This window comes from Pristiophorus japonicus, chromosome 4 (genome assembly GCF_044704955.1).
Source record: "Pristiophorus japonicus isolate sPriJap1 chromosome 4, sPriJap1.hap1, whole genome shotgun sequence".
Lineage (NCBI taxonomy): Eukaryota > Metazoa > Chordata > Chondrichthyes > Pristiophoridae > Pristiophorus > Pristiophorus japonicus.
In genome coordinates this window covers 155,492,253-155,518,200 of record NC_091980.1, presented here as the reverse complement: position 1 = coordinate 155,518,200, position 25,948 = coordinate 155,492,253, and the positions used below count along the sequence as shown (strand labels likewise).

General features: G+C 47.6%; 1 protein-coding gene across 3 annotated transcripts in view; it reads left to right on the top strand.

Moving 5' to 3' along the window:
• heatr4 (HEAT repeat containing 4) overlaps positions 1 to 25,948 on the top strand; it is a 311,409-nt gene that overhangs the window by 253,788 nt on the left and 31,673 nt on the right. For all 3 annotated transcript variants that reach the window (XM_070878686.1, XM_070878685.1, XM_070878687.1), the window contains one exon: positions 18,009 to 18,198. In XM_070878686.1, coding sequence (XP_070734787.1) covers positions 18,009 to 18,198 — 190 coding nt within the window. The remainder of the gene's footprint in view (positions 1 to 18,008; positions 18,199 to 25,948) is intronic.

The following is a 25,948-nucleotide window of genomic DNA, read 5'->3' as shown; positions in this document are numbered from 1 at the left end:
TCTAATGGGTCTATAGTTCCCAGCTGTATCTCTCTCATGGGTCTGTAGTTCCCAGGTGTGTCTCAAATGCGTCTGTAGTTCCCAGGTGTGTCTCTAATGGGTCTGTAGTTCCCAGGTGTGTCTCTAATGGGTCTGTAGTTTCCAGGTGCGTCTCTAATGGGCCTGTAGTTCCCAGGTGTGTCTCTAATGGGTCTGTAGTTCCCAGGTGTGTCTCTAATCGGTCTGCCGTTCCCAGGTGTGATTCTCTAATGAGTCTGTAGTTCCCAGGTGTGTCTCTCTAATGGGTCTGTAGTTCCAAGCTGTGTCTGTCTAATGGGTCTGTAGCTCCCAGGTGTGTCTCTCTAATGGGTCTGTAGCTCCCAGGTGTGTCTCTAATTGGTAGGTAGTTCCCAGGTGTGTCTTCTAAAATGGGTCTGTCGTTCCCAGGTGTGTCTCTATTCGGTCTGTAGTTCCCAGGTGTGTCTCTAATGGCTCTGTAGTTCCCAGGTGTGTCTCTAATGGGTCTGTAGTTCCCAGGTGTGTCTCTAATGGATCTGCCGTTCCCAGGTGTGTCTCTCTAATGGGTCTATAGCTCCCAGGTGTGTCTTTCTAATGGGTCTATAGCTCCCAGGTGTGTCTCTAATGGGTCTATAGCTCCCAGGTGTGACTCTAATGGATCTGCCGTTCCCAGGTGTGTCTCTCTAATAGGTCTGTAGCTACCAGGTGTGTCTTCTCAAATGGTTCTGTAGTTCCCAGGTGTATCTCTCTAATGGGTCTGTAGTTCCCAGCTGTGTCTCTCTCATGGGTCTGTAGCCCCCAGGTGTGTCTCACTAATGGGTCTGTAGCTCCCAGGTGTGTCTCTAATGGGTATGTAGTTCCCAGGTGTGTCTCTCAAATGGGTCTGTAGTTCCCAGGTGTGTCTTCTAAAATGGGTCTGTCGTTCCCAGGTGTGTCTCTAATGGGTCTGTAGTTCCCAGGTGTGTCTCTCTAATGGGTCTGTAGTTCCCAGGAGTGACAGTCTAATGGGTCTGTAGTTCCCAGGTGTGTCTCTTATGGGTCTGTAGTTCCCAGGAGTGACAGTCTAATGGGTCTGTAGTTCCCAGGTGTGTCTCTAATTAGTCAGAAGCTCCCAGGTGCGTCTCATATGGGCCTCTAGTTCCCATGTGCCTCTCTAATGGTCCTGTAGTTCCCAGGTGTGTCTCTAATGCGTCTGTAGTTCCCAGGTGCGTCTCTAATGGGCCTCTAGTTCCCAGGTGCCTCTCTAATGGTACTGTAGTTCCCAGGTGTGTCTCTAATGCGTCTGCAGTTCCCAGGTGAGTCTCTAATGGGCCTGTAGTTCCCAGGTGCATCTCTAATGGGTCTGTAGTTCCCAGGTATGTCTCTAATAGGTCTGTAGTTCCCAGGTGTGTCTCTAATCGGTCAGCCGTTCTCAGGTGTGATTCTCTAATGGATCTGTAGTTCCCAGGTTTGTCTCTCGAATGGGTCTGTAGTTCCCAGGAGTGACAGTCTAATGGGTCTGTAGTTCCCAGGTGTGTCTCTAATGGGTCTGTAGTTTCCACGTGTGTCTCTAATGGGTCTGTCGTTCCGAGGTGTGTCTCTCTAATGGGTTTGTAGCTCCCAGGTGTGTCTCTAATGGGTATGTAATTCCCAGGTGTGTCTCTCAAATGGATCTGTAGTTCCCAGGTGTGTCTTCTCAAATGGGTCTGTAGTTCCCAGGTGTGTCTCTCTAATCGGTCTGTAGTTCCCAGCTGTGTCCCTCGAATGGGTCTGTAGCTCCCAGGTGTGTCTCTAATGGGTCTGTAGTTCGCAGGTGTGTCTCACTAATGGGCATGTTGTTCTCTGGTGTGACAGTGTAATGGGTGTGTAGTTCCCAGGTGTGTCTCTAATGGGTCTGTCGTTCGCAGGTGTGTCTCTAATGGGTCTGTAGTTCCCAGGTGTGTCTCTAATGGGTCTGTAGTTCCCAGGTGTGCCTCAAATGGGTCTGCCGTTCCAAGGTGTGTCTCTCTAATGGGTCTGTAGTTCGCAGGTATGTCTCTAATGGCTCTGTAGTTCCCAGGTGTGTCTCTAATGGGTCTGTAGTTCCCAACTGTGTCTCTCTAATGGGTCTGTAGTTCCCAGGTATGTCTCTAATGGCTCTGTAGTTATCAGGTGTGTCTCTCTAATGGGCCTGTAGTTCCCAGGTGTGTCACTAATTGGTCTGTAGTTCCCAGGTGTGTCTAATGGCTCTCTAGTTCCCAGGTGTGTCTCTAATTGGTCTGTAGTTCCCAGGTGTGTCTCTCCAATGGGTCTATAGCTCCCAGGTGTGTTTCTAATGGGTCTGTAGTTCCCAGGTGTGTCTCTAATGGGTCTGTCGTTCCCAGGTGTGTCTCTAATGGATCTGTTGTTCCCAGGTGTGTCTCTCTAATGGGTCTGTAGCTCCCAGGTGTGTCTCTAATGGGTTTGTAGTTCCCAGTTGTGTCTCTCAAATGAGGTCTGTAATTCCCAGGTGTGTCTTCTCTAATGGGTCAGTAGTTCCCAGGTATGTCTCTAATGGGTCTGTCGTTCCCAGGTGTGTCTCTAATGGGTCTGTCATTCCCAGGTGTTTCTCTCTAATGCGCCTTTAGCTCCCAGGTGTGTCTCTAATGGGTCTGTAGTTCCCAGGTGTGTCTTCTCAAATGGGACTGTAGTCCCTGGTGTGTCTCTCTAATGGGTCTATAGTTCCCAGCTGTATCTCTCTCATGGGTCTGTAGTTCCCAGGTGTGTCTCAAATGCGTCTGTAGTTCCCAGGTGTCTCTCTAATGGATCTGTAGTTCCCAGGTGTGTCTCAAATGGGTCTGTAGTTCCCAGGTGTGTCTCTAATGGATCTGTAGTTCCCAGGTGTGACTCTAATGGGTCTGCAGTTCCCAGGTGTGACTCTAATGGGTCTGTAGTTCCCAGGTGTGTCTCTAATGGGTCTGTAGTCCCCAGGTGTGTCTCTAATGGATCTGTAGTTCCCAGGTGTGTCTCTAATGGATCTGTAGTTCCCAGGTGTGTCTCAAATGGTTTGGTAGTTCCCAGGTGTGTCTCAAATGGGTCTGTAGTTCCCAGGTGTGTCTCTAATGGGTCTGTAGTTCCCAGGTGTGTCTCTAATGGGTCTGTAGTTCCCAGGTGTGTCTCTAATGGATCTGTAGTTCCCAGGTGTGTCTCAAATGGGTTGGTAGTTCCCAGGTGTGTCTCAAATGGTTCTGTTGTTCCCAGGTGTGTCTCTAATGGGTCTGTAGTTCCCAGGTGTGTCTCTAATGGGTCTGTAGTTCCCAGGTGTGACTCTAATGGGTCTGTAGTTCCCTGGTGTGTCTCGAATGGGTCTGTAGTTCCCAGGTGTGTCTCGCTAATGTGTCTGTAGTTCCCAGGTGTGTCTCAAATGGGTTGGTAGTTCCCAGGTGTGTCTCAAATGGTTCTGTAGTTCCCAGGTGTGTCTCTAATGGGTCTGTAGTTCCCAGGTGTGTCTCTAATGGGTCTGTAGTTCCCAGGTGTGTCTCAAATGGGTTTTTAGTTCCCAGGTGTGTCTCTAATGGGTCTGTAGTTCCCAGGTGTGTCTCTAATGGGTCTGTAGTTCCCAGGTGTGACTCTAATGGGTCTGTAGTTCCCTGGTGTGTCTCGAATGGGTCTGTAGTTCCCAGGTGTGTCTCGCTGATGTGTCTGTAGTTACCAGATGTGTGTCTCCAATGGATCTGTTGTTCCCAGGTGTGTCTCTCTAATGGGTCTTTAGTTCCCAGGTGTTTCTCTCTAATGTGTCTGTAGTTCCCAGGTTTGTCTCTAATGGGACTGCAGTTCCAAGTTGTCTGTCTCTATGGGCCTGTGGGTTCCAGGTGTTTCTCTAATGGGTATGTAGTTCCCAGGTGTGTTTCTAATGGGGCTCTAGTTCCCAGGTGTGTCTCTAATTGGTCTGTAGTTCCCAGGTGTGTCTCTCTAATGGGTCTCTAGTTCCCAGGTGTGTGGCTAATGGGTCTGTAGTTCCCTGGGGTGTCTCTCTAATGGGTTTGTAGTTCCCAGGTGTGTGTCTAATGGGTCTGTAGTTCCCAGGTGTCTCTCTAATGGATCTGTAGTTCCCAGGTGTGTCACAAATGTGTTGGTAGTTCCCAGGTGTGTCTCAAATGGGTCTGTAGTTCCCAGGTGTGTCTGTAATGGGTCTGTAGTTCCCAGGTGTGTCTCTCTAATGGGTCTGTAGTTCCCAGGTGTGTCTCTAGTTGGTCTGTAGTTCCCAGGTTTGTCTCTAATGGGTCTGTAGTTCCCAGCTGTCTGTCTCTATGGGCCTGTGGGTCCCAGGTGTTTCTCTAATGGGTATGTAGTTCCAAGGTGTGACTCTGATGGGTCTGTAGTTCCCAGGTGTGTCTCTAATGGGTCTGTAGTTCCCAGGTGTGTTTCTAATGGGGCTCTAGTTCCCAGGTGTGTCTCTAATTGGTCTGTAGTTCCCAGGTGTGTCTCTCTAATGGGTCTCTAGTTCGCAGGTGTGTGGCTAATGGGTCTGTAGTTCCCTGGTGTGTCTCTCTAATGGGTTTGTAGTTCCCAGGTGTGTGTCTAATGGGTCTGTAGTTCCCAGGTGTCTCTCTAATGGATCTGTAGTTCCCAGGTGTGTCTCAAATGTGTTGGTAGTTCCCAGGTGTGTCTCAAATGGGTCTGTAGTTCCCAGGTGTGTCTGTAATGGTCTGTAGTTCCCAGGTGTGACTCTAATGGGTCTGTAGTTCCCAGGTGTGTCTCTAATGGGTCTGTAGTTCCCAGGTGTGTCTCTAATGGATCTGTAGTTCCCAGGTGTGTCTCAAATGGGTCTGTAGTTCCCAGGTGTGTCTCAAATGGGTCTGTAGTTCCCAGGTGTGTCTCTAATGGGTCTGTAGTTCCCAGGTGTGTCTCTAATGGGTCTAGTTCCCAGGTGTGACTCTAATGGGTCTGTAGTTCCCTGGTGTGTCTCGAATGGGTCTGTAGTTCCCAGGTGTGTCTCGCTAATGTGTCTGTAGTTCCCAGGTGTGTCGCTCTAGTGGGTCTCTTTATCCCAGGTGTGTCTCTAATGGGTCTATAGTTCCCAGGTGTGTCTCTCTAATGGGTCTCTAGTTCCGAGGTGTGTCTATAATGGGTCTGTAGTTCCCAGGTGTGTCTCTAATGGGTCTGTAGTTCCCAGGTGTGTCTCTAATGGGTCTGTAGTTCCCAGGTGTGACTCTCTAAAATGGGTCTGCAGTTCCCAGGGGTGTCCCTCTAATAGGTCTGTAGTTCCCAGGTGTGTCTCTAATGGGTCTGTACTTCCCAGGTATGTCTCGCGAATGGGTCTCTAGTTCCCAGGTGTGTCTCTAATGGGTCTGTAGTTCCCAGGTGTGTCTCTAATGGATCTGCCGTTCCCAGCTGTGTCACTAATGGATCTGTAGTTCCCAGGTGTGTCTCAAATGTGTTGGTAGTTCCCAGGTGTGTCTCTCTAATGAGTCTCTAGTTCCCAGGTGTGTATCTAATAGGTCGATAGTTCCCAGGTGTTTCTCTCTTCTGGGTCTGTAATTCCCAGATGTGTCTCTAATGGGTCTGTAGTTCGCAGGTGTATCTCTCTAATGGGTATCTATTTCCCAGGTGTGTCTCTAATGGGTCTGCAGTTCCCAGGTGTGTCTCTAATGGATCTGTAGTTCCCAGGTGTGTCTCTAATGGATCTGTAGTTCCCAGGTGTGACTCTAATGGGTCTGTAGTTCCCAGGTGTATCTCTAATGGGTCTGTAGTTCCCAGGTGTGTCTCTCTCATGGGTCTGTAGTTCTGAGGTGTGTCTCTAATGGGTCTGTAGTTCCTAGGTGTGTCTCTAATGGGTCTGTAGTTCCCTCGTCTTTCTCTAATGGGCATGTAGATCCCAGATGTTTCTCTAATGGGTCTGTAGTTCCCAGGTGTGTATGTCTAATGGGTCCCATATTCCCAGGTGTGTATCTAATGAGTCTGTAGTTCACAGATGTGACTCTAATGGGTCTGTAGTTCCCAGGTGTGTCTCTCTAATGGGCCTGTCGTTCCCAGGAGTGTCTCTCTAATTGGCCTGTACTTCCCAGGTGTGTCTCTAATGGGTCTGTAGTTCCCAGGTGTGACTCTAATGGGTCTGCAGTTCCCAGGTGTGTCTCTCTACTGGGCCTGTACTTCCCAGGTGTGTCTCTCTAATGGGTCTGTAGTTCCCAGGTGTGTCTCTACTGGGTCTGTAGTTCCCAGGTGTGTCTCTGTAATGGGTCTATAGTTTCCAGGTGTCTCTAATGGGTCTGTAGTTCCCAGGTGTGTCTCTCTAATGGGTCTGTAATTCCCAGGTGTGTGTCTCTAATGGGTCTGTAGTTCCCAGGTGTGTCTCTCTAATGGGTCTGTAGTTCCCAGGTGTGTCTCTCTAATGGGCTTGTACTACCCAGGTGTGTCTCTCTAATGGGTCTGTAGTTCCCAGGTGTGTCTCTACTGGGTCTGTAGTTCCCAGGTGTGTCTCTCTAATGGGCCTGTCGTTTCCAGGAGTGTCTCTCTAATTGGCCTGTACTTCCCAGGTGTGTCTCTAATGGGTCTGTAGTTCCCAGGTGTGACTCTAATGGGTCTGCAGTTCCCAGGTGTGTCTCTCTACTGGGCCTGTACTTCCCAGGTGTGTCTCTCTAATGGGTCTGTAGTTCCCAGGTGTATCTCTACTGGGTCTGTAGTTCCCAGGTGTGTCTCTGTAATGGGTCTATAGTTTCCAGGTTTCTCTAATGGGTCTGTAGTTCCCAGGTGTGTCTCTCTAATGGGTCTGTAATTCCCAGGTGTGTCTCTCTAATGGGTCTGTAGTTCCCAGGTGTGTGTCTCTAATGGGTCTGTAGTTTCCAGGTGTGTCTCTCTACTGGGTCTGTAGTTCCCAGGTGTGTCTCTCTAATGGGCTTGTACTACCCAGGTGTGTCTCTCTAATGGGTCTGTAGTTCCCAGGTGTGTCTCTACTGGGTCTGTAGTTCCCAGGTGTGTCTCTGTAATGGGTCTGTAGTTTCCAGGTGTCTCTAATGGGTCTGTAGTTCCCAGGTGTGTCTCTAATGGGTCTGTAGTTCCCAGATGTGTCTCTCTAAAGGGTCTGTAGTTCCAAGGTGTGTGTCTCTAATTGGTCTGTCGTTCCCAGGTGTGTCTCTACTGGGTCTGTAGTTCCCAGGTGTGTCTCTCTAATGGGCCTGTCGTTTCCAGGAGTGTCTCTCTAATTGGCCTGTACTTCCCAGGTGTGTCTCTAATGGGTCTGTAGTTCCCAGGTGTGACTCTAATGGGTCTGCAGTTCCCAGGTGTGTCTCTCTACTGGGCCTGTACTTCCCAGGTGTGTCTCTCTAATGGGTCTGTAGTTCCCAGGTGTATCTCTACTGGGTCTGTAGTTCCCAGGTGTGTCTCTGTAATGGGTCTATAGTTTCCAGGTGTCTCTAATGGGTCTGTAGTTCCCAGGTGTGTCTCTCTAATGGGTCTGTAATTCCCAGGTGTGTCTCTCTAATGGGTCTGTAGTTCCCAGGTGTGTGTCTCTAATGGGTCTGTAGTTTCCAGGTGTGTCTCTCTACTGGGTCTGTAGTTCCCAGGTGTGTCTCTCTAATGGGCTTGTACTACCCAGGTGTGTCTCTCTAATGGGTCTGTAGTTCCCAGGTGTGTCTCTACTGGGTCTGTAGTTCCCAGGTGTGTCTCTGTAATGGGTCTGTAGTTTCCAGGTGTCTTTAATGGGTCTGTAGTTCCCAGGTGTGTCTCTAATGAGTCTGTAGTTCCCAGATGTGTCTCTCTAAAGGGTCTGTAGTTCCAAGGTGTGTGTCTCTAATTGGTCTGTCGTTCCCAGGTGTGTCTCTAATGGGTCTGTAGTTCCCAGATGTGTCTCCCTAAAGGGTCTGTAGTTCCCTGGTGTGTCTCTCTAAAGGGTCTGTAGTTCCCAGGTGTGTATTTAATAGGTGGGTAGTTTTCAGGTATTTCTTTAAGAGGTCGATAGTTCCCAGGTGTTTCTCTCTTATGGGTCTGTAATTCCCAGATGTGTCCCTAATGGGTCTGTAGTTCCCAGGTTTGTCTCCAATGGGTATGTTGTTATCAGGTGTGTTTCTAATGTGTCTGTCGTTCCCAGGTGTGTCTCTAATGCATCTGTAGTTCCCAGGTGTGTCTCCCTAATGGGTCTGTGGTTCCCAGGTGTGTTTCTAATGGGCCTCTAGTTCCCAGGTGTGTCTCTAATTGGTCTGTAGTTCCCAGGTGTGTCTCTAATGGGTCTGTAGTTCCCAGGTGTATCTCTCTAATGGGTATCTATTTCCCAGGTGTGTCTCTAATGGGTCTGTAGTTCCCGGGTGTGTCTCTCTAATGGGTATTTAGTTCCCAGGTGTGTCTCTAATGGGTCTGCAGTTCCCAGGTGTGTCTCTAATGGATCTGTAGTTCCCAGGTGTGACTCTAATGGGTCTGTAGTTCCCTGATGTTTCGAATGGGTCTATAGTTCCCAGGTGTTTCTCTAATGAGTCTGTAGTTCCCAGGTGTGTCTCTAAAGGGTCTGTAGTTCCCAGGTGTGTCTCTAATGGGTCTGTAGTTCCCAGGTGTGTCTCTAATGGGTCTGTGGTTCCCAGGTGTGTCTCTCTAAAGGGTCTGTAGTTCCCAGGTGTGTCTCTAATGGGTCTGTAGTGTGTCTCTAATGGGTCTGTAGTTCCCAGGTGTGTCTCTAATGGGTCTGGTAGTTCCCAGGTGTGTCTCTCTAAAGGGTCTGTAGTTCCCTGGTGTGTCTCTCTAAAGGGTCGGTAGTTCCCAGGTGTGTCTCTAATGGGTCTGTCGTTCCCATGTGTGTCTCTAATGGGTCTGTAGTTCCCAGGTGTGTCTCTAATGGGTCTGTAGTTCCCAGGTGTGTCTCTCTAATGGGTCTGTAGTTCCCAGGTGTGTCTCTCTAATTGGTCTCTAGTTCCCAGGTGTGTATCTAATTGGTCGGTAGTTCCCAGGTATTTCTCTAAGAGGTCGATAGTTCCCAGGTGTTTCTCTCTTATGGGTCTGTAGTTCCCAAGTTTGTCTCCAATGGGTCTGTAGTTCCCTGGTGTGTCTCTCTAATGGGTCTGTAGTTCCCAGGTTTGTCTCCAATGGGTCTGTTGTTACCAGGTGTGTTTCTAATGTGTCTGTCGTTCCCAGGTGTGTCTCTAATGCATCTGTAGTTCCCATGTGTGTCTCCCTAATGGGTGTGTGGTTCCCAGGTGTGTTTCTAATGGGTCTCTAGTTCCCAGGTGGGTCTCTAATTGGTCTGTAGTTCCCAGGTGTGTCTCTAATGGGTCTGTAGTTCCCGGGTGTGTCTCTCTAATGGGTATGTAGTTCCCAGGTGTGTCTCTAATGGGTCTGCAGTTCCCAGGTGTGTCTCCCTAATGGGTCTTTAGTTCCCAGGTGTTTCTCTCTAATGAGTCTGTAGTTCCCAGGTGTGTCTTTAATGGGTCTGTACTTCCCAGGTGTTTCTCTCTAATGGGTCTCTAGTTCCCAGGTGTGTCTATAATGGGTCTCTAGTTCCCATGTGTGTCTGTAATGGGTCTATAGTTCCCAGGTGTGTCTCTCTAATGGGTCTCTAGTTCCGAGGTGTGTCTATAATGGGTCTGTAGTTCCCTCGTCTTTCTCTAATCAGCATGTAGTTCCCAGGTGTGACTCTGATGTGCTTGTAGTTCCCAAGTGTGTCTCTCTAATGGGTCTGTAGTTCCCAGGTGTGTCTCTGTAATGGGTCTGTAGTTCCCAGGTGTGTGCCTCTAATTGGTCTCTAGTTCCCAGGTGTGTCTCTCCAATGGGTCTGTAGTTCCCAGGTGTGTTTCTCTAATGGCTTTGTACTTCCCAAGTGTCTGTCTAATGGGTCTGTAGTTCCCAGGTGTATCTCTAATCGGTCTGTAGTTCCCAGGTGTGTCTCTCTAATGGGCCTGTAGTTCCCAGGTGTGTCTCTCTAATGGGTCTGTAGTTCCCAGGTGTGTCTCTCTAATGGGACTGTCACTTCCCTGGTGTGTACCTCTAATGGGCCTGTAGTTCTCAGGTGTGTCTCTAATGGGTCTGTAGTTCCCAGGTGACTCTAATGGGTCTGTGGTTCCCTGGTGTGTCTCTCTAAAGGGTCTGTAGTTCCCAGGTATGTCTCTCTAATGGGTCAGTGGTTCCCAGGTGTGTCTCTCTAATCGGTCAGTGGTTCCCAGGTGTGTCTCCAATGGATCTGTAGTTCCCAGGTGTGTCTCTAATGGGTCTGCAGTTCCCAGGTGTATCTCTAATGGGTCTGTAGTTCCCAGGTGTGTCTCTAATGGGCCTGTGGTTCCCAGGTGTGACAGTAATGGGTCTGTAGTTCCCAGGTGTGTCTCTCTAATGGGTCTGTACTTCCCAGGTGTGTCTGTAATGGGTCAGTCGTTCCCTGGTGTGTCTCTCTAATGGGTATGTAGTTCCCAGGTGTGTCTCTAATGGGTCTGTAGTTCCCAGGTGTCTCTCTAATGGATCTGTAGTTCCCAGGTGTGTCTCAAATGGGTTGGTAGTTGCCAGGTGTGTCTCAAATGGGTCTGTAGTTCCCAGGTGTGTCTCTGTAATGGGTCTGTAGTTTCCAGGTGTCTCTCTAATGTGTCTGTAGTTCCCAGGTGTGTGTCTCTAATGGGTCAGTCGTTCCCATGTGTGTCTCTAATGCATCTGTAGTTCCCAGGTGTGTCTCCCTAATGGGTCTGTGGTTCCCAGGTGTGTTTCTAATGGGTCTCTAGTTCCCAGGTGCGTCTCTAATTGGTCTGTAGTTCCCAGGTGTGTCTCTAATGGGTCTGTAGTTCCCAGGTGTGTCTCTCTAATGGGTCTGTAGTTCCCAGGTGTGTCTCTCTAATGTGACTAGAGTTCCCAGGTGTGTGTTTCTAATGGGTCTGTCGTTCCCATGTGTCTCTCTAATGGGTCTGTAGTTCCCAGGTGTGTCTCTAATGCATCTGTAGTTCCCAGGTGTGTCTCCCTAATGGGTCTGTGGTTCCCAGGTGTGTTTCTAATGGGTCTCTAGTTCCCAGGTGCGTCTCTAATTGGTCTGTAGTTCCCAGGTGTGTCTCTAATGGGTCTGTAGTTCCCAGGTGTGTCTCTCTAATGGGTCTGTAGTTCCCAGGTGTGTCTCTCTAATGGGTCTCTAGTTCCCAGGTGTGTATCTAATAGGTCGGTAGTTCCCAGGTATTTCTCTAAGAGGTCGGTAGTTCCCAGGTGTTTCTCTCTTATGGGTCTGTAGTTCCCAGATGTGTCTCTAATGGGTCTGTAGTTCCCAGGTTTGTCTCCAATGGGTCTGTTGGTACCAGGTGTGTTTCTAATGTGTCTGTGGTTCCCAGGTGTGTTTCTAATGGGTCTCTAGTTCCCAGGTGTGTCTCAAATTGGTCTGTAGTTCCCAGGTGTGTCTCTAATGGGTCTGTAATTCCCAGGTTTGTCTCCAATGGGTCTGTTGTTACCAGGTGTGTTTCTAATGTGTCTGTCATTCCCAGGTGTGTCTCTAATGCATCTGTAGTTCCCAGGTGTGTCTCCCTAATGGGTCTGTGGTTCCCAGGTGTGTTTCTAATGGGTCTCTAGTTCCCAGGTGTGTCTCAAATTGGTCTGTAGTTCCCAGGTGTGTCTCTAATGGGTCTGTAGTTCCCGGGTGTGTCTCTCTAATGGGTATGTAGTTCCCAGGTGTATTTCGAATGGGTCTGTAGTTCCCAGGTGTGTCTCTCTAATGGGCCTGTACTTCCCAGGTGTCTCTCTAATGGGTCTGTCGTTCCCAGGTGTCTCTAATGGGTCTGTAGTTCCCAGGTGTGTCTCTCTAATGGGCCTGTACTTCCCAGGTGTCTCTCTAATGGGTCTGTCGTTCCCAGGTGTCTCTAATGGGTCTGTAGTTCCCAGGTGTGTCTCTCTAATGGGTCTGTAGTTCCCAGGTGTATCTCTCTAATGGGTCTGTAGTTCCCAGGTGTGTCTATCTAATGGGACTGTACTTCCCAGGTGTGTATCTCTAATGGGCCTGCAGTTCTCAGGTGTGTCTCTAATGGGTCTGTAGTTCCCAGGTGTCTCTAATGGGTCTGTAGTTCCCAGGTGTGTCTCTGTAATGGGTCTGTAGTTTCCAGGTGTCTTTCTAATGGGTCAGTAGTTCCCAGGTGTGTCTCTCTACTGGGTCTGTAGTTCCCAGCTGTGTGTCTCTAATGGGTCTGTAGTTCCCAGGTGTGTCTCTCTAATGTGTCTGTAGTTCCCAGGTGTGTCTATCTAATGGGTCTGTAGTTCCCAGGTGTGTCTCTAATGGGTCTGTCGTTCCCAGGTGTCTCTAATGGGTCTGTAATTCCCAGGTATTTCTGTGATGTGCCTGTTGTTCCCAGGTGTGTCTCTAATGGGTCTGTAGTTCCCAGGTGTGTCACTCTAATGGGTCTGTAGTTCCGAGGTGTGTCTCTCTAATGGGCCTGTACTTCCCAGGTGTCTCTCCAATGGGTCTGTAGTTCCCAGGTGTGTCTCTAATGGGTCTGTAGTTCCCAGGTGTGTATCTCTAATGGGCCTGCAGTTCTCAGGTGTGTCTCTAATGGGTCTGTAGTTCCCAGGAATTTCTCTGATGTGTCTGTTGTTACCAGGTGTGTTTCTAATGTGTCTGTCGTTCCCAGGTGTGCCTCTAATGCATCTGTAGTTCCCAGGTGTGTCTCTATAATGGGTCTGTAGTTCCCAGGTGTGTTTCTAATGGGTCTCTAGTTCCCAGCTGTGTCTCTAATTGGTCTGTAGTTCCCAGGTGTGTCTCTAATGGGTCTGTAGTTCCCAGGTGTATCTCTCTAATGAGTCTCTAGTTCCCAGGTGTGTCTCTAATGGGTCTGTAGTTCACTGGTGTGTCTCTCTAATGGGTATATAGTTCCCAGGTGTGTCTCTAATGGGTCTGTAGTTCCCAGGTGTCTCTCTAATGGATCTGTAGTTCCCAGGTGTGTCTCAAATGGGTTGGTAGTTCCCAGGTGTGTCTCAAATGGGTCTGTAGTTCCCAGGTGTGTCTCTAATGAGGCTGTAGTTCCCAGGTGTGACTCTAATGGGTCTGTCGTTCCCAGGTGTGTCTCTAATTGGTCTGTAGTTCCCAGGTGTGTCTCTAATGGGTCTGTAGTTCCCAGGTGTGTTTCTAATGGGTCTCTAGTTCCCAGGTGTGTCTCTAATTGGTCTGTAGTTCCCAGGTGTGTCTCTAATGGGTCTGTATTTCCCAGGTGTATCTCTCTAATGGATCTCCAATTCCCAGGTGTGTCTCCATTGGGTCTGTAGTTCCCTGGTGTGTCTCTCTAATGGGTATGTAGTTCCCAGGTGTGTCTCTAATGGGTCTGTAGTTCCCAGGTGTCTCTCTAATGGATCTGTAGTTCCCAGATGTGTCTCAAATGGGTTGGTAGTTCCCAGGTGTCTCAAATGGGTCTGTAGTTCCCAGGTGTGTCTCTAATCGGTCTGTAGTTCCCAGGTGTGTCTCTAATTGGTCTGTAGTTCCCAGGTGTGTCTCTAATGGGTCTGTATTTCCCAGGTGTATCTCTCTAATGGATCTCCAATTCCCAGGTGTGTCTCCATTGGGTCTGTAGTTCCCTGGTGTGTCTCTCTAATGGGTATGTAGTTCCCAGGTGTGTCTCTAATGGGTCTGTAGTTCCCAGGTGTCTCTCTAATGGATCTGTAGTTCCCAGATGTGTCTCAAATGGGTTGGTAGTTCCCAGGTGTGTGTCTCTAATGGGTCTGTAGTTCCCAGGTGTGACTCTAATGGGTCTGTCGTTCCCAGGTGTGTCTCTAATTGGTCTGTAGTTCCCAGGTGTGTCTCTAATGGGTCTGTAGTTCCCAGGTGTGTTTCTAATGGGTCTCTAGTTCCCAGGTGTGTCTCTAATTGGTCTGTAGTTCCCAGGTGTGTCTCTAATGGGTCTGTATTTCCCAGGTGTATCTCTCTAATGGATCTCCAATTCCCAGGTGTGTCTCCATTGGGTCTGTAGTTCCCTGGTGTGTCTCTCTAATGGGTATGTAGTTCCCAGGTGTGTCTCTAATGGGTCTGTAGTTCCCAGGTGTCTCTCTAATGGATCTGTAGTTCCCAGATGTGTCTCAAATGGGTTGGTAGTTCCCAGGTGTCTCAAATGGGTCTGTAGTTCCCAGGTGTGTCTCTAATCGGTCTGTAGTTCCCAGGTGTGTCTCTAATTGGTCTGTAGTTCCCAGGTGTGTCTCTAATGGGTCTGTATTTCCCAGGTGTATCTCTCTAATGGATCTCCAATTCCCAGGTGTGTCTCCATTGGGTCTGTAGTTCCCTGGTGTGTCTCTCTAATGGGTATGTAGTTCCCAGGTGTGTCTCTAATGGGTCTGTAGTTCCCAGGTGTCTCTCTAATGGATCTGTAGTTCCCAGATGTGTCTCAAATGGGTTGGTAGTTCCCAGGTGTCTCAAATGGGTCTGTAGTTCCCAGGTGTGTCTCTAATCGGTCTGTAGTTCCCAGGTGTGTGTCTCTAATATGTCTGTAGTTCCCAGGTGTGTCTCTAATGGGTCTGTAATTCCCAGGTGTGACTCTAATGGATCTGTAGTTCCCAGGTGTGTCTCTAATGGATCTGTAGTTCCCTCGTCTTTCTCTAATGGGCATGTAGTTCCCAGGTGTGACTCTGATGTGCCTGTAGTTCCCAGGTGTGTCTCTCTAATGGGTCTGTAGTTCCCAGATGTTTCTCTAATGGGTCTGTAGTTCCCAGGTGTGTGTCTCTAATGGGTCTGTATTTCCCAGGTGTGTCTCTGTAATGGGTCTGTAGTTCCAAGGTGTGTGTCTCTAATTGGTCTGTCGTTCCCAGGTGTGTCTCTAATGGGTCTGTAGTTCCCAGGTGTGTCTCTCTCATGGGTCTGTAGTTCTGAGGTGTCTCTCTAATGAGTCTGTAGTTCACAGGTGTGACTCTAATGGGTCTGTAATTTCCAGGTGTGCCTCTAATGGGTCTGTAGTTCCCAGGTGTGTCTCTCTAATGGGCCTGTAGTTCCTAGGAGTGTCTCTCTAATTGGCCTGTAATTCCCAGGTGTGTCTCTAATGGGTCTGTAGTTCCCAGGTGTGACTCTAATGGGTCTGTAATTTCCAGGTGTGCCTCTAATGGGTCTATAGTTCCCAGGTGTGTCTCTCTAATGGGCCTGTAGTTCCTAGGAGTGTCTCTCTAATTGGCCTGTAATTCCCAGGTGTGTCTCTCTAATGGGCCTGTAGTTCCCAGGAGTGTCTCTCTAATTGGCCTGTAATTCCCAGGTGTGTCTCTAATGGGTCTGTAGTTCCCAGGTGTGTCTCTAATGGGTCTGCAGTTCCCTGGTGTGTCTCTCTAATGGGCCTGTACTTCCCAGGTGTGTCTCTCTAATGGGTCTGTAGTTCCCAGGTGTGTCTCTGTAATGGGTCTGTAGTTTCCAGGTGTCTCTCTAATGGGTCTGTATTTCCCAGGTGTGTCTCTCTAATGGGTCTATAGTTCCCAGGTGTGTGTCTCTAATGGGTCTGTAGTTCCCAGGTGTGTCTCTGTAATGGGTCTGTAGTTCCCAGGTGTGTCTATCTAATGGGTCTGTAGTTCCCAGGTGTCTCTAATGTGTCTGTAATTCCCAGATATTTCTCTGATGGGTCTATCGCTCCCAGGTGTTTCTCTAATAGAAACATAGAAAATAGGTGCAGGAGTAGGCCATTCGGCCCTTCGAGCCTGCACCGCCATTCAATGAGTTCATGGCTGAACATGCAACTTCAGGACCCCATTCCTGCTTTCTCACCATACCCCTTGATTCCCCTAGTAGTAAGGACTACATCTAACTCCTTTTTGAATATATTTAGTGAATTGGCCTCAATAACCCTCTGTGGCAGAGAATTCCACAGGTTCGCCAACCTCTGGGTGAAGAAACCTCTCCCCATCTCAGTCCCAAATGGCCCAACCCCCATCCCTAGACTATGACCCCTGGTTCCGGACTTCCCCAACATTGGGAACATTCTTCCTGCATCTAACCTGTCTAAACCCGTCAGAATCGTAAACGTTTCCATGAGATCCCCTCTCATTCTTCTGAACTCCAGTGAATACAAGCCCAATTGATCCAGTCTCTCTTGATATGTCAGTCCCGCCATCCCGGGAATCAATCTGGCGAACCCTCGCCGCACTCCCTCAATAGCAAGAACGTCCCTCCTCAAGTCAGGAGACCAAAACCGCACACAACACTCCAGGTGCGGCCTCACGAAGGCCCGACACAACCGCAGCAACACCTCCCCGCCTCTGTACTCAAATCCCCTCGCTACGAAGGTCAACATGCCATTTGCTCTCCCAACCGTCCGCTGCATGCCAACTTCCAATGACGCGAAAGTCACAGTAGTTCAGCTTATTTGCAATATTTATTTGAATTGTGCATCACCACAATATGCCACACACTACAATACCATGTTACAAGCAATAAAGTATTTCTCTCCTTACTCGAAATTCTTTACTTTAAACAATTTTGTGTTTCTTCAGTCTCTTCAAAAAATCAATCTACAGCTTTCAAATCCTTTTCACATTGCCAATTGATTCAAATCTATCTGCAATATTCTTTATACCTCACATCTGCTGTCAACTTGTGAAACTTCGGAAATAGGGATTGGAGCATGATGAAAACTGCAGATACTGCAGCATCAAATCAACAACCACCGGTATCTCAATTTCTTGAGGAGATAAGCCAGATACATTTCATCTGCTCTGAACCAATTTTCATTGCAGATCCGAGTCTTTCATTGACCTAATCTCTATAAAGTTCTATCTTTATATAACTGTACTGCATGTTGGAATTAATAGTTGTCAAGAAATTGCATCAAGCAGAAGATTTCAATAAAGTCATCAATTGCTCCTTTTAGCATTCAAACAGACAACTATGCCCTACTGCTGCTTTTGTTGAAACTGTAGTGTGTTTTTGTAGAATTGTCGACTTCAGAAACATATCCAGAAAAACAAAAACACAATTCAAGCAAGATGGCCCATTTTAAAGCAATTTCCTTCCCAGCAGATACAAGTTCTGGAGCATATAGTGATTGCATACTTAAAATGCAGACTTAACTTTCAGGCTTTTTTTGTAGCCTGGTGATTGAGAGAAAACAGAGACTAAATTTATGCATTATTGTTGTAATATTAACTCTCCAATATTGATTCTAACTAGAAGTAAAAGGAAATAACCTCAAAAGCAGATCCTGCGAAAATGATTTTTTTGACAAACATATTTCTTCAATGAAGAATTTCATTCCGATAGCAAAAAAAAGTAAGGAATGTTGGACAATTGTTTGAAACACACAATTTAAACCTTTGTTTTCCAATTATTACATAGCTATAAAGAGAGAAAACTGGGCAATGTGTGAATAATATTGATTTAAAAGTACAGGTACTACAAAATGACAGTGATTTTGAATACCAAATTATAGGAGTCACTTGAAAGAATAAATTGTTGCCAAGAGTTTTTTTTAAAACCCGCTATAGCCCCACTTCAACACTTCCTTCTTCAGTCAGGACGGCACCACAGTTGCAGTCGTCACTCCATGATTGGCCAACAAAAGTGTGCTTTTGTGGGCTGGGTCAGGTCCTGCTGGCTTTTTCACCTAAACCGGTGATTGAACTACAACAAAGTGCTCCATCACTGCACACTTATGGTTCTGTAGTTCCCAGGTGTGTGTCTCTAATGGGTCTGTAGTTCCCAGGTGTATGTCTAATGGTTCTGTAGTTCCCAGGTGTGTGTCTCTAATGGGTCTGTAGTTCCCAGGTGTATGTCTAATGGGTCTGTGGTTCCCAGGTGTGTCTCTAATGGGTCTGTAGTTCCCAGGTATGTCTCTAATGGGTCTGTAGTTCCCAGGTGTGTGTCTCTAATGGGTCTGTAGTTCCAAGGTGTATGTCTAATGGGTCTGTAGTTCCCAGGTGTGTGTCTCTAATGGGTCTGTAGTTCCCAGGTGTATGTCTAATGGGTCTGTAGTTCCCAGGTGTGTCTCTAATGGGTCTGTCGTTCCCAGGTGTGTATGTAATTGGTATTTTGTTCCCTGATGGGTCTCTCTAACCATCTGATGTTACTCACTGTATGAGACCGTAAGTGTTCGATGGAACTTTAATTTCTTGGTACTGAGGCCAAATATCGTGATGTTTTCCCATTTTTCTTTTCCATGTTGATGCGCCTAATCTGAATCATCACGGAGCAGCTTTAGGAGACATTGGTCAGGTGACGGAGGAGCTGAAGAACTTGCTGTTGTGGGCGCTGCATTACGAGCAAGAGCCAGGCATCCGAATGGAAGCCTGCAACAGCATTGTGTCCCTGAAGCTGAGGGATGTTCACGTGCAGACTGTTTTAAGAGAGCAGCTTTTGGTGGAGCCTGATCCACTTATCCAGCAGTAAGTTAGTGAGCCACGGGATTAGTGCAGTAAGAGTTGTGGGTTGTGTGCAATCTTGGACTCAATTGTCAACAACAAGCTGGGTTTCTATACACCCACAGGGCCAGGATTCTTTATGAAGGCTGAGAGGAGATCACGGCCGTAAGACAGTAAACTCCTCGGGAGCTCACTTACCAGACATTCAAATATACCAGGGCTGTTACGCCCTTGTGTGTTTGTATATCTGTCTGGTATTTGCATATGTTTGTTCATCCGTAGGTAGCTGTATAAGTTGGTGTATCTGTAGTACATGTGTGTTTTTATATATGTGGCTGCATCTCTGGGTTTGTATGTGCGTGTGTGTGTGTTTGTATATCTGTGCATGTGTGTGTATATCTGTGTGTGTTTGTGTGTATCTGTGTGTGCATATCTGTGTGTGTGTGTGTATATATCTGTGTGTGTTTGAAGGCCAAACTTGGTGGCGTTACAGCCCACTGCTGCCGACTGCCGCCGGGTTTTTCCGGTGGTCTCCCCTCGGTGCCAGTTTCCACTAGGCCGCTGGGAACCGCCTACTGATGGCCGCAAGCATGCAAGCAGATTCCTTCGGGCGGGAGTCGGCGGCAGCAGAGGGAAGGTCCGCTGCGTGGAGGCAGATCTAACCCGAACGGTAAGTATGAAGACCTGCAAAAAAAGGTTAGTGAACTTTTTATTTTTTTTCCAGCGATTTATGTGGATGGGGTCTCCTAAAGGTCCTCCAGTGGGTTTTTTTTGTGTAAATATTTATTTTTATGTGCTCCCCCCTCCTTGGGCCTGACTCAATCCTCGGCGACACTTTGGCGAGGATCGCATTTGCCGCCAAGATTGGAAGCTCCCGCCCGCTGCCGCCCAGATTGCCGCTGGGTGGTCTTTCGAGGATTTTTTTTTAACGAAACTCCCGCCCAAAGTACCGTCAGGCATCTCGGCGGTCCTTTGAGCGGCACTTAGTCAGAACTTAGCTTCCACCAAGTGCGGGCCCTATATATCTGTGTGTGTGTTTGTATATCTGTGTGTGTTTGTATAGCATGGATAGAGGATTGACTAATTAACAGAAAACAGAGTCGGGATAAATGGGTCATTTTCCGGTTGGCAAACGGTAACTAGTAGGGTGCCGCAGGGATCGGTGCTGGGGTCTCAACTATTTACAATCTATATTAATGACTTGGATGAAGGGACCGAGTGTAATGGAGCCAAGTTTGCTGATGATACAAAGATGGGTGGGAAAGCAAATTGTGAGGACACAAAAAATCTGCAAAGGGATATAGACCGGCTAAGTGAGTGGGCAAACATTTGGCAGATGGAGTATAATGTGGGAAAATGTGAGGTTAGACTTTGGCAGAAAAAATAGAAAAGCAAATTATAATTTAAATGGAGAAAAATTGCAAAGTGCTGCTGTACAGAGGGACCTGGGGGTCCTTGTGCATGAAACACAAAAGTTAGTATGCAGATACAGCAAGTAATCAGGAGGGCAAATTGAATGTTGGCCTTTATTGCAAGGGGGATAGAGTATAAAAGCAGCGAAGTTCTGCTACAACTGTACAGGGTATTGGTGAGGCCACACCTGGAGTACTGCGTTCAGTTTTGGCGAAGGATATACTTGCTTTGGAGGCTGTTCAGAGAAGGTTCATGAGGTTGATTCCGGAGATGAGGGGGCTGACCTATGAAGATAGGTTGAGTAGGTTGAGATTATACTCATTGGAGTTCAGAAGGATGAGAGGTGATCTTATCGAAACATATAAGATAATGAGAAGTCTTGACAAGGCAAAGAGGATATTTGCACTCCTAGGGGAAACTTAAACTGGGGGGCATAGTCTCAGAATAAGGGCCCTCCTTTTAAAACTGAGATGAGGAGGAATTTCTTCTCTCAGAGGGTTGTAAATCTGTGGAATTCTCTGCCCCAGAGAGCTGTGGAGGCTGGGTCATTGAATCTATTTAAGGCAGAGATAGACAGATTTTAAAGTGATAAGGGAATAAAGGATTATGGGGAGTGGGCGGGGAAGTGCAGCTGAGTCCATGATCAGATCAACCATGATCTTATTAAATAGCGGAGCAGGCTCGAGCGGCCAAATGGCCTACTCCTACTCTTATTTCTTATGTATGTGTTTGTGTGTATGTATATGTTTATGTGTATGTAAGTGTTTGTGTGTATGGATATGTTCATTTGTGTCTATATGTTTGTGTATGTACACATTTGTTTTTGTGCATGTATGTGTGTATGTACATGTTTGTTTTTGTTTGTTTGTGAATTATGTAAATTTTTGTTTATGTATATATTTGTGTGTATGTATATGTTTGTGTTTATGTACATGTTTTTACGTGTGCTTTTTGTGTAATTTATGTATATGTTGGTTTGTGTTTGTTAATGTCTATGTATATGTTTGTGTGTATGTAAATGTTGCTGTATGTATATGTTTGTTAATGTGTATTTATAGAAACATAGAAAATAGGTGCAGGAGTAGGCCATTCGGCCCTTCGAGCCTGCACCCCCGTTCAATATGATCATGGCTGATCATGCAACTTCAGTACCCCATTCCTGCTTTCTTGCCATACCCCTTGATCCCTGTAGCCGTAAGGGCCATATCTAACTCCCTTTTGAATATATCTAATGAACTGGCCTCAACAACTTTCTGTGGTAGAGAATTCCACAGGTTCACAATTCTCTGAGTGAAGAAGTTTCTCCTCATCTCGTTCCTAAATGGCTTACCCCTTATCCTTAGACTGTGAGCCCTGGTTCTGGACTTCCCCAACATCGGGAACATTCTTCCTGCATCTAACCTGTCCAATTCCGTCAGAATTTTATATGTTTCTATGAGATTCCCCTCTCATTCTTCTAAATTCCAGTGAATATAAGCCTAGTCGATCCAGTCTTTCTTCATATGTCAGTCCTGCCATCCCAGGAATCAGTCTGGTGAACCTTCGCTGCACTCCCTCAATAGCAAGAACGTCCTTCCTAGATTAGGAGACCAAAGCTGTCATGTGTTTCACCATCTTGCAATGACGATAGTTATGTAACTTTAACTCATGCACACTGTACCTGTACCCTTGAAATGCACACCCTGACCACAGGGGGGGTGAGCTTGCGGGAGACACTCCTCACCTGGGTTTCCAGGTATAAAAGGGGAGGTCCCACCCAGGGTCAGCACTCTTTGGTCCTGGGAATAAAGTGAAGGTCACAGAGTGACCGTGTCTGATATATACATGCCTCATGTGAGTTTGTAACAAGGTGCAGAGACACTACAAAAACTGTACGCAATATTCAAGGTGTGGTCTCATCAAGGCCCTGTACAACTGCAGTAAGACCTCCCTGATCCTATACTCAAATCCTCTCGCTATGAAGGCCAACATGCCATTTGCCTTTTGTGTATGTATATGTTTGCGTATGTATATGTTCATTTGAGTCTATGTATATGTAAATGTTGTGAATGTATATGTTTGTGTTTGTTGTATGCATGTTTGTGTGTATGTATATGTTTGTTTGTGTGTATGTATATGTTTGTTTATGTCTAGGTATATGTTTGTGTATGTACATGTTTGTGTATATATATATATATATATAATGTATATGTATATATGTATGTGTGTGTGTTCCTTTGTGTGTATGTATATGTTTGTTTATGTCTATGTACATGTTTGTGTGTATGTATATGTTTGTTTTTGTATGTATGTATTAATGTCTATGTATATGTTAGTGTGTATGTATTGTGTGGTATCAATAGAAATATAGCGAGCTGGATACAGAACTGGCTGGCAGGACGCAGGCAAAGATTAGTTATAGATGGATTTGGATCTGTTTGGAGACCGGTCACCAGTGATGTCCCACAATATTATTGTTGGGACCGTTGCTTTTTACTATTTTTATTAATGATCTAGATTCAGGGGTTGGCGGCACAAGTTGCCAATTTGCAGATGATACCAAGATCTGTGCGAGTGCTCGAACTGTAGAAGAGGCTTGTCTAATTCAGGCAGATCTTAATATGTTGGGAGACTGGACTCATGACTGGAAAATGATGTATAACTTAGATAAAGTATTGTGCATGTGGGCAGGGTAAATGCTCAACATTCATACACCCTCCAGGGAAAGGCATTAAAGATGGTGGAGATAGAAAAAGGTTTGGGCATTCTAGTGCATACATCCTTAAAGGTACATGAGCTGTAAAGTCCTGTCCCCTCAGTACAGATTCACACGAGGCATGTAGTGAAGTCAAGGTCACTCTGGACCTGCACCTTTATTTCCAGCTCTGGAATGCTGCACTTGCCTGAGACCTGTGCTTATATACCTGTCTCTTGCAAGTGCACCCCCGGTGGTAAGGTATGCTGGTGGTTACAGGTCATATCTTATTACAGTCATGTATAGCATGTTGAGATACAGTTATATATAATAGTGTAAGATACATGACATCACCCTCCCCCAAGGTCTTATTGTCTTTATAAGTTCAGTCTCTCAGGTGGTCTACGCTCTCGCATGGAGCATCTGAGTTGTGGTTCAGTTGTTTGCCTTGGTGTCTGTTTTTCTTTGGGTGTGGTTGCTGGTATCTCGCCTGCGCTGTCTGTTTCGATTGGTGTGATTGTTGTTGACTCGCCTGGGCTGTCTGTTGGGATTGCCCTTTCCTCAGGTTGTTCCCTCTATCTGTCCACCAGGTGTGGTGCGAGTTCCACATTGTAGTCTGCCTCTGGTTCCGCAGTGCTGTTGGTAAATCTGCTTTTGACTTGGTCTACATGCCTCCGGCAGGTTTTGCCATTGTCCATTTGTACTATTAGTAGCCTGTTTCCTTCCTTGCCCGTTACTGTCCCTGCAAGCCACTTGGGTCCCCTGCCAGTTTAGTACAAACACTTTGTCCCCTATCTCATTCCATCTCCCCCTCGAATTTCTGGCATGGTACCCAGTCAGCTTACGGTGCTTTGCCTCAACGATTTCATGCTTGTCTGGGAGGATTAATGAGAGCCTTGTTTTTAAAGTCCTTTTCATCAACAGTTGCGCGGGGGGGATCCCAGTCAGTGAGTGCGGACGAGATCTGTATGCCAACAGCAGTCGCGACAGGCGACCCTGCAGCATGGGACCTTGGATTTTAAGCATGCCTTGTTTAATGATTTGCACTGCTCTCTCCGCCTGGCTGTTGGAGGCCGGCTTGAACGGTGCCGTCTTGATGTGATTTATGCCGTGGTCAATTATAAAGTCTTGGAATTCTGCATGGTGAAGCACAGACCATTAGTCAGTGATTCCGTGTGTTGCAAACATGGTTGCGAGGCTCTCCACAGTGGTGGAGGTTGTGCTCGAGATTAAAATGGTGCATTCGATTCACTTTGAAAATGCATCTACAACTACGAGGAACATTTTGCCCATGAATGGGCCCGCATGATCTACGAGCACCCGCTACCATGGTTTGGTAGGCCAAGGCCAGGGGCTCAGTGGAGCCTCCCTGGGGCCATTGCTGAGTTGGGCACAAATGGTGCAACTTCGGACGCAGAGCTCCAAGTCCGCGTCAATACCAGGCCACCAGACGTGGGATCTGGCTATGGCCTTCATGAGAACGATCCCCGGGTGCTCGCGGTGGAGCTCCCGGACAAATGCCTCTCTGCCTCGCAGAGGCATGACTACTCGGCTGCCCCACATCAGGCAGTCTGCTTGTAGTGATAGCTCATGCATGCGCCTTAATTCCTCGGGGCAGGCAGCGCGAGCCTCTGCCCAGTCACCGGTTAGGACACATCTTTTTACTAAGGATAACATGGGGTCGCTGGCCGTCCAGCCTGCTGAGCGCGTCGGCACAGTTGTCTGTGCCTGGTCTGTGCCTTATGGTATAGTCGTAGGACGCCAGCATGAGTGCCCACCGTTGAATTCGCACTGAGGCGTTGCCGTTTATTGCCTTGCTCTCGGATAGGAGGGACGTGAGGGGCTTGTGGTCGGTTTCTAACGCGAACTTGGCCCCGAAAAGGTATTGGTGCATCTTTTTGACACTGTACACGCACGCGAGCGCCTCCTTCTCTACCATTCTGTACCCGTGCTCCGCCCACGAAAGTGACCTGGAGGCATAAGCTATGGGTTGTAATTTGCCCGCACTATTGACATGTTGCAAAATGCACCCGACCCCATACGCTGACGCATCGCATGTGAGAACTAGCTTTTTACCTGGGTCAAAGAAAGTCAAAACACTGTTGGAACACAGAAGGTTGCGTGCCTTATTGAAGGTGCGTTCCTGGGCGTCCCCCCAAAACCAATCGCACCCCTTCCTGAGTAGCATGTGGAGAGGCTCCAGCAACGTGCTTAGTGTTCTGCATAAAGTTCCCAAAGTAATTGAGTAGCCCGAGAAAGGCGCGCAGTTCTGAGACATTCCGGGGCCTGGGTGCCAGGCGAATTGCTTGTTTTGGACTCTGTTGGGAGGATTCCATCAGCGGCGATCCTTCTGCCCAATAATTCAACCTCAGGTGCGAGAAACAGGCACTTGGATTTCTTGACTCGTAGACCTACCCGATCCAACCGCTTTAGTACTTCCTCCAAATTACGGAGATGGGAGTCGGTGTCCCTGCCCGTGATAAGTATGTCGTCTTGAAATACAACCGTCCCTGGGATGGACTTGAGCAGACTCTCCATGTTGCGCTGGAATATGGCAGCTGCCGACCTGATGCCGAATGGGCATCGATTGTACATGAAAAGGCCTCGATGTGTGTTGATGGTGGTGAGTAGCTTGGATTCCTCGGTCAATTCTTGCATCATATACGCAGATGTGAGGTCTCATTTTGAGAAAAGTTTACCTCCAGCCAATGTGGCAAATAAGTCCTCCGCTTGGGCAGCGGGTACTGGTCCTGTAGGGAGACTCTGTTTATGGTAGATTTGTAGACCCCACAGATTCGTACGGATCCATCAGGCTTCATGACTGGGATGATGGGACTTGCCCAGTCGCTAAATTCCACAGGTGATATAATGCCTTCCCGCAGAAGCCTGTCTAGTTCGTGTTCAATCTTTTCCCTCATCACATAGGGTACAGCTCTGGCCTTGTGATGGACCGGTCTAGCATCCTGTGTGATGTAGATTTTGACTTTGGCCCCTTTGAAAGTGCCCACACCTAGCTGAAAGAGATGTTCAAATCGCTTTATAACTGTTGAGCAGGAGGTCCGTTCCTCTAATGACATGGCATGGACATCATCCCATTTCCAGTTTAGTTTTGCCAGCCAGCTTCTCCCCAGCAGTGCTGGGGGGGTCTCCAGGGACAATCCACAGGGGAAGTCGGTTCACTGTCCCTTTGTGTGTGACAGAAAGCATGGCGCTGCCGAGGACTGGTACGATTTCTTTGGTATAGGTCCTTAGTTTGGTGTCGACCCTTGTGAGTTTTGGTCTGTCTCTTTTATGCGGCCACAGTTGTTCAAATTGTTGAGCGTCCATGAGATTGACTAACTCCTGTATCCAGCTCCATGTTGACAGATATCCCGTTGAGTAGGACCCTCATCATTATAGGAGGCGTCCTGTCGTAGGAGCAGCGGCCATTGATCGTATTGACCCGCTGTACATCGGTGTCCCGGGTACTGTCCCCAGCGTCTTCTGGTCCACTTTCCGACCCATCTGATTCGTATACCAGCTGAGCTGCCGTTTTTTTGCATATGCAGGCCAAATGCCCTGTACATTCACAGTTCCTGCAAACAGCCTGCTGAAATCGACATTCCCTTGATAAGTGCCCACCCCCACACCTCCAGCACAGACTGCTTGCAAAGAATGAGCTGCGTCTGGCTGATCTCTCTTGAGCTT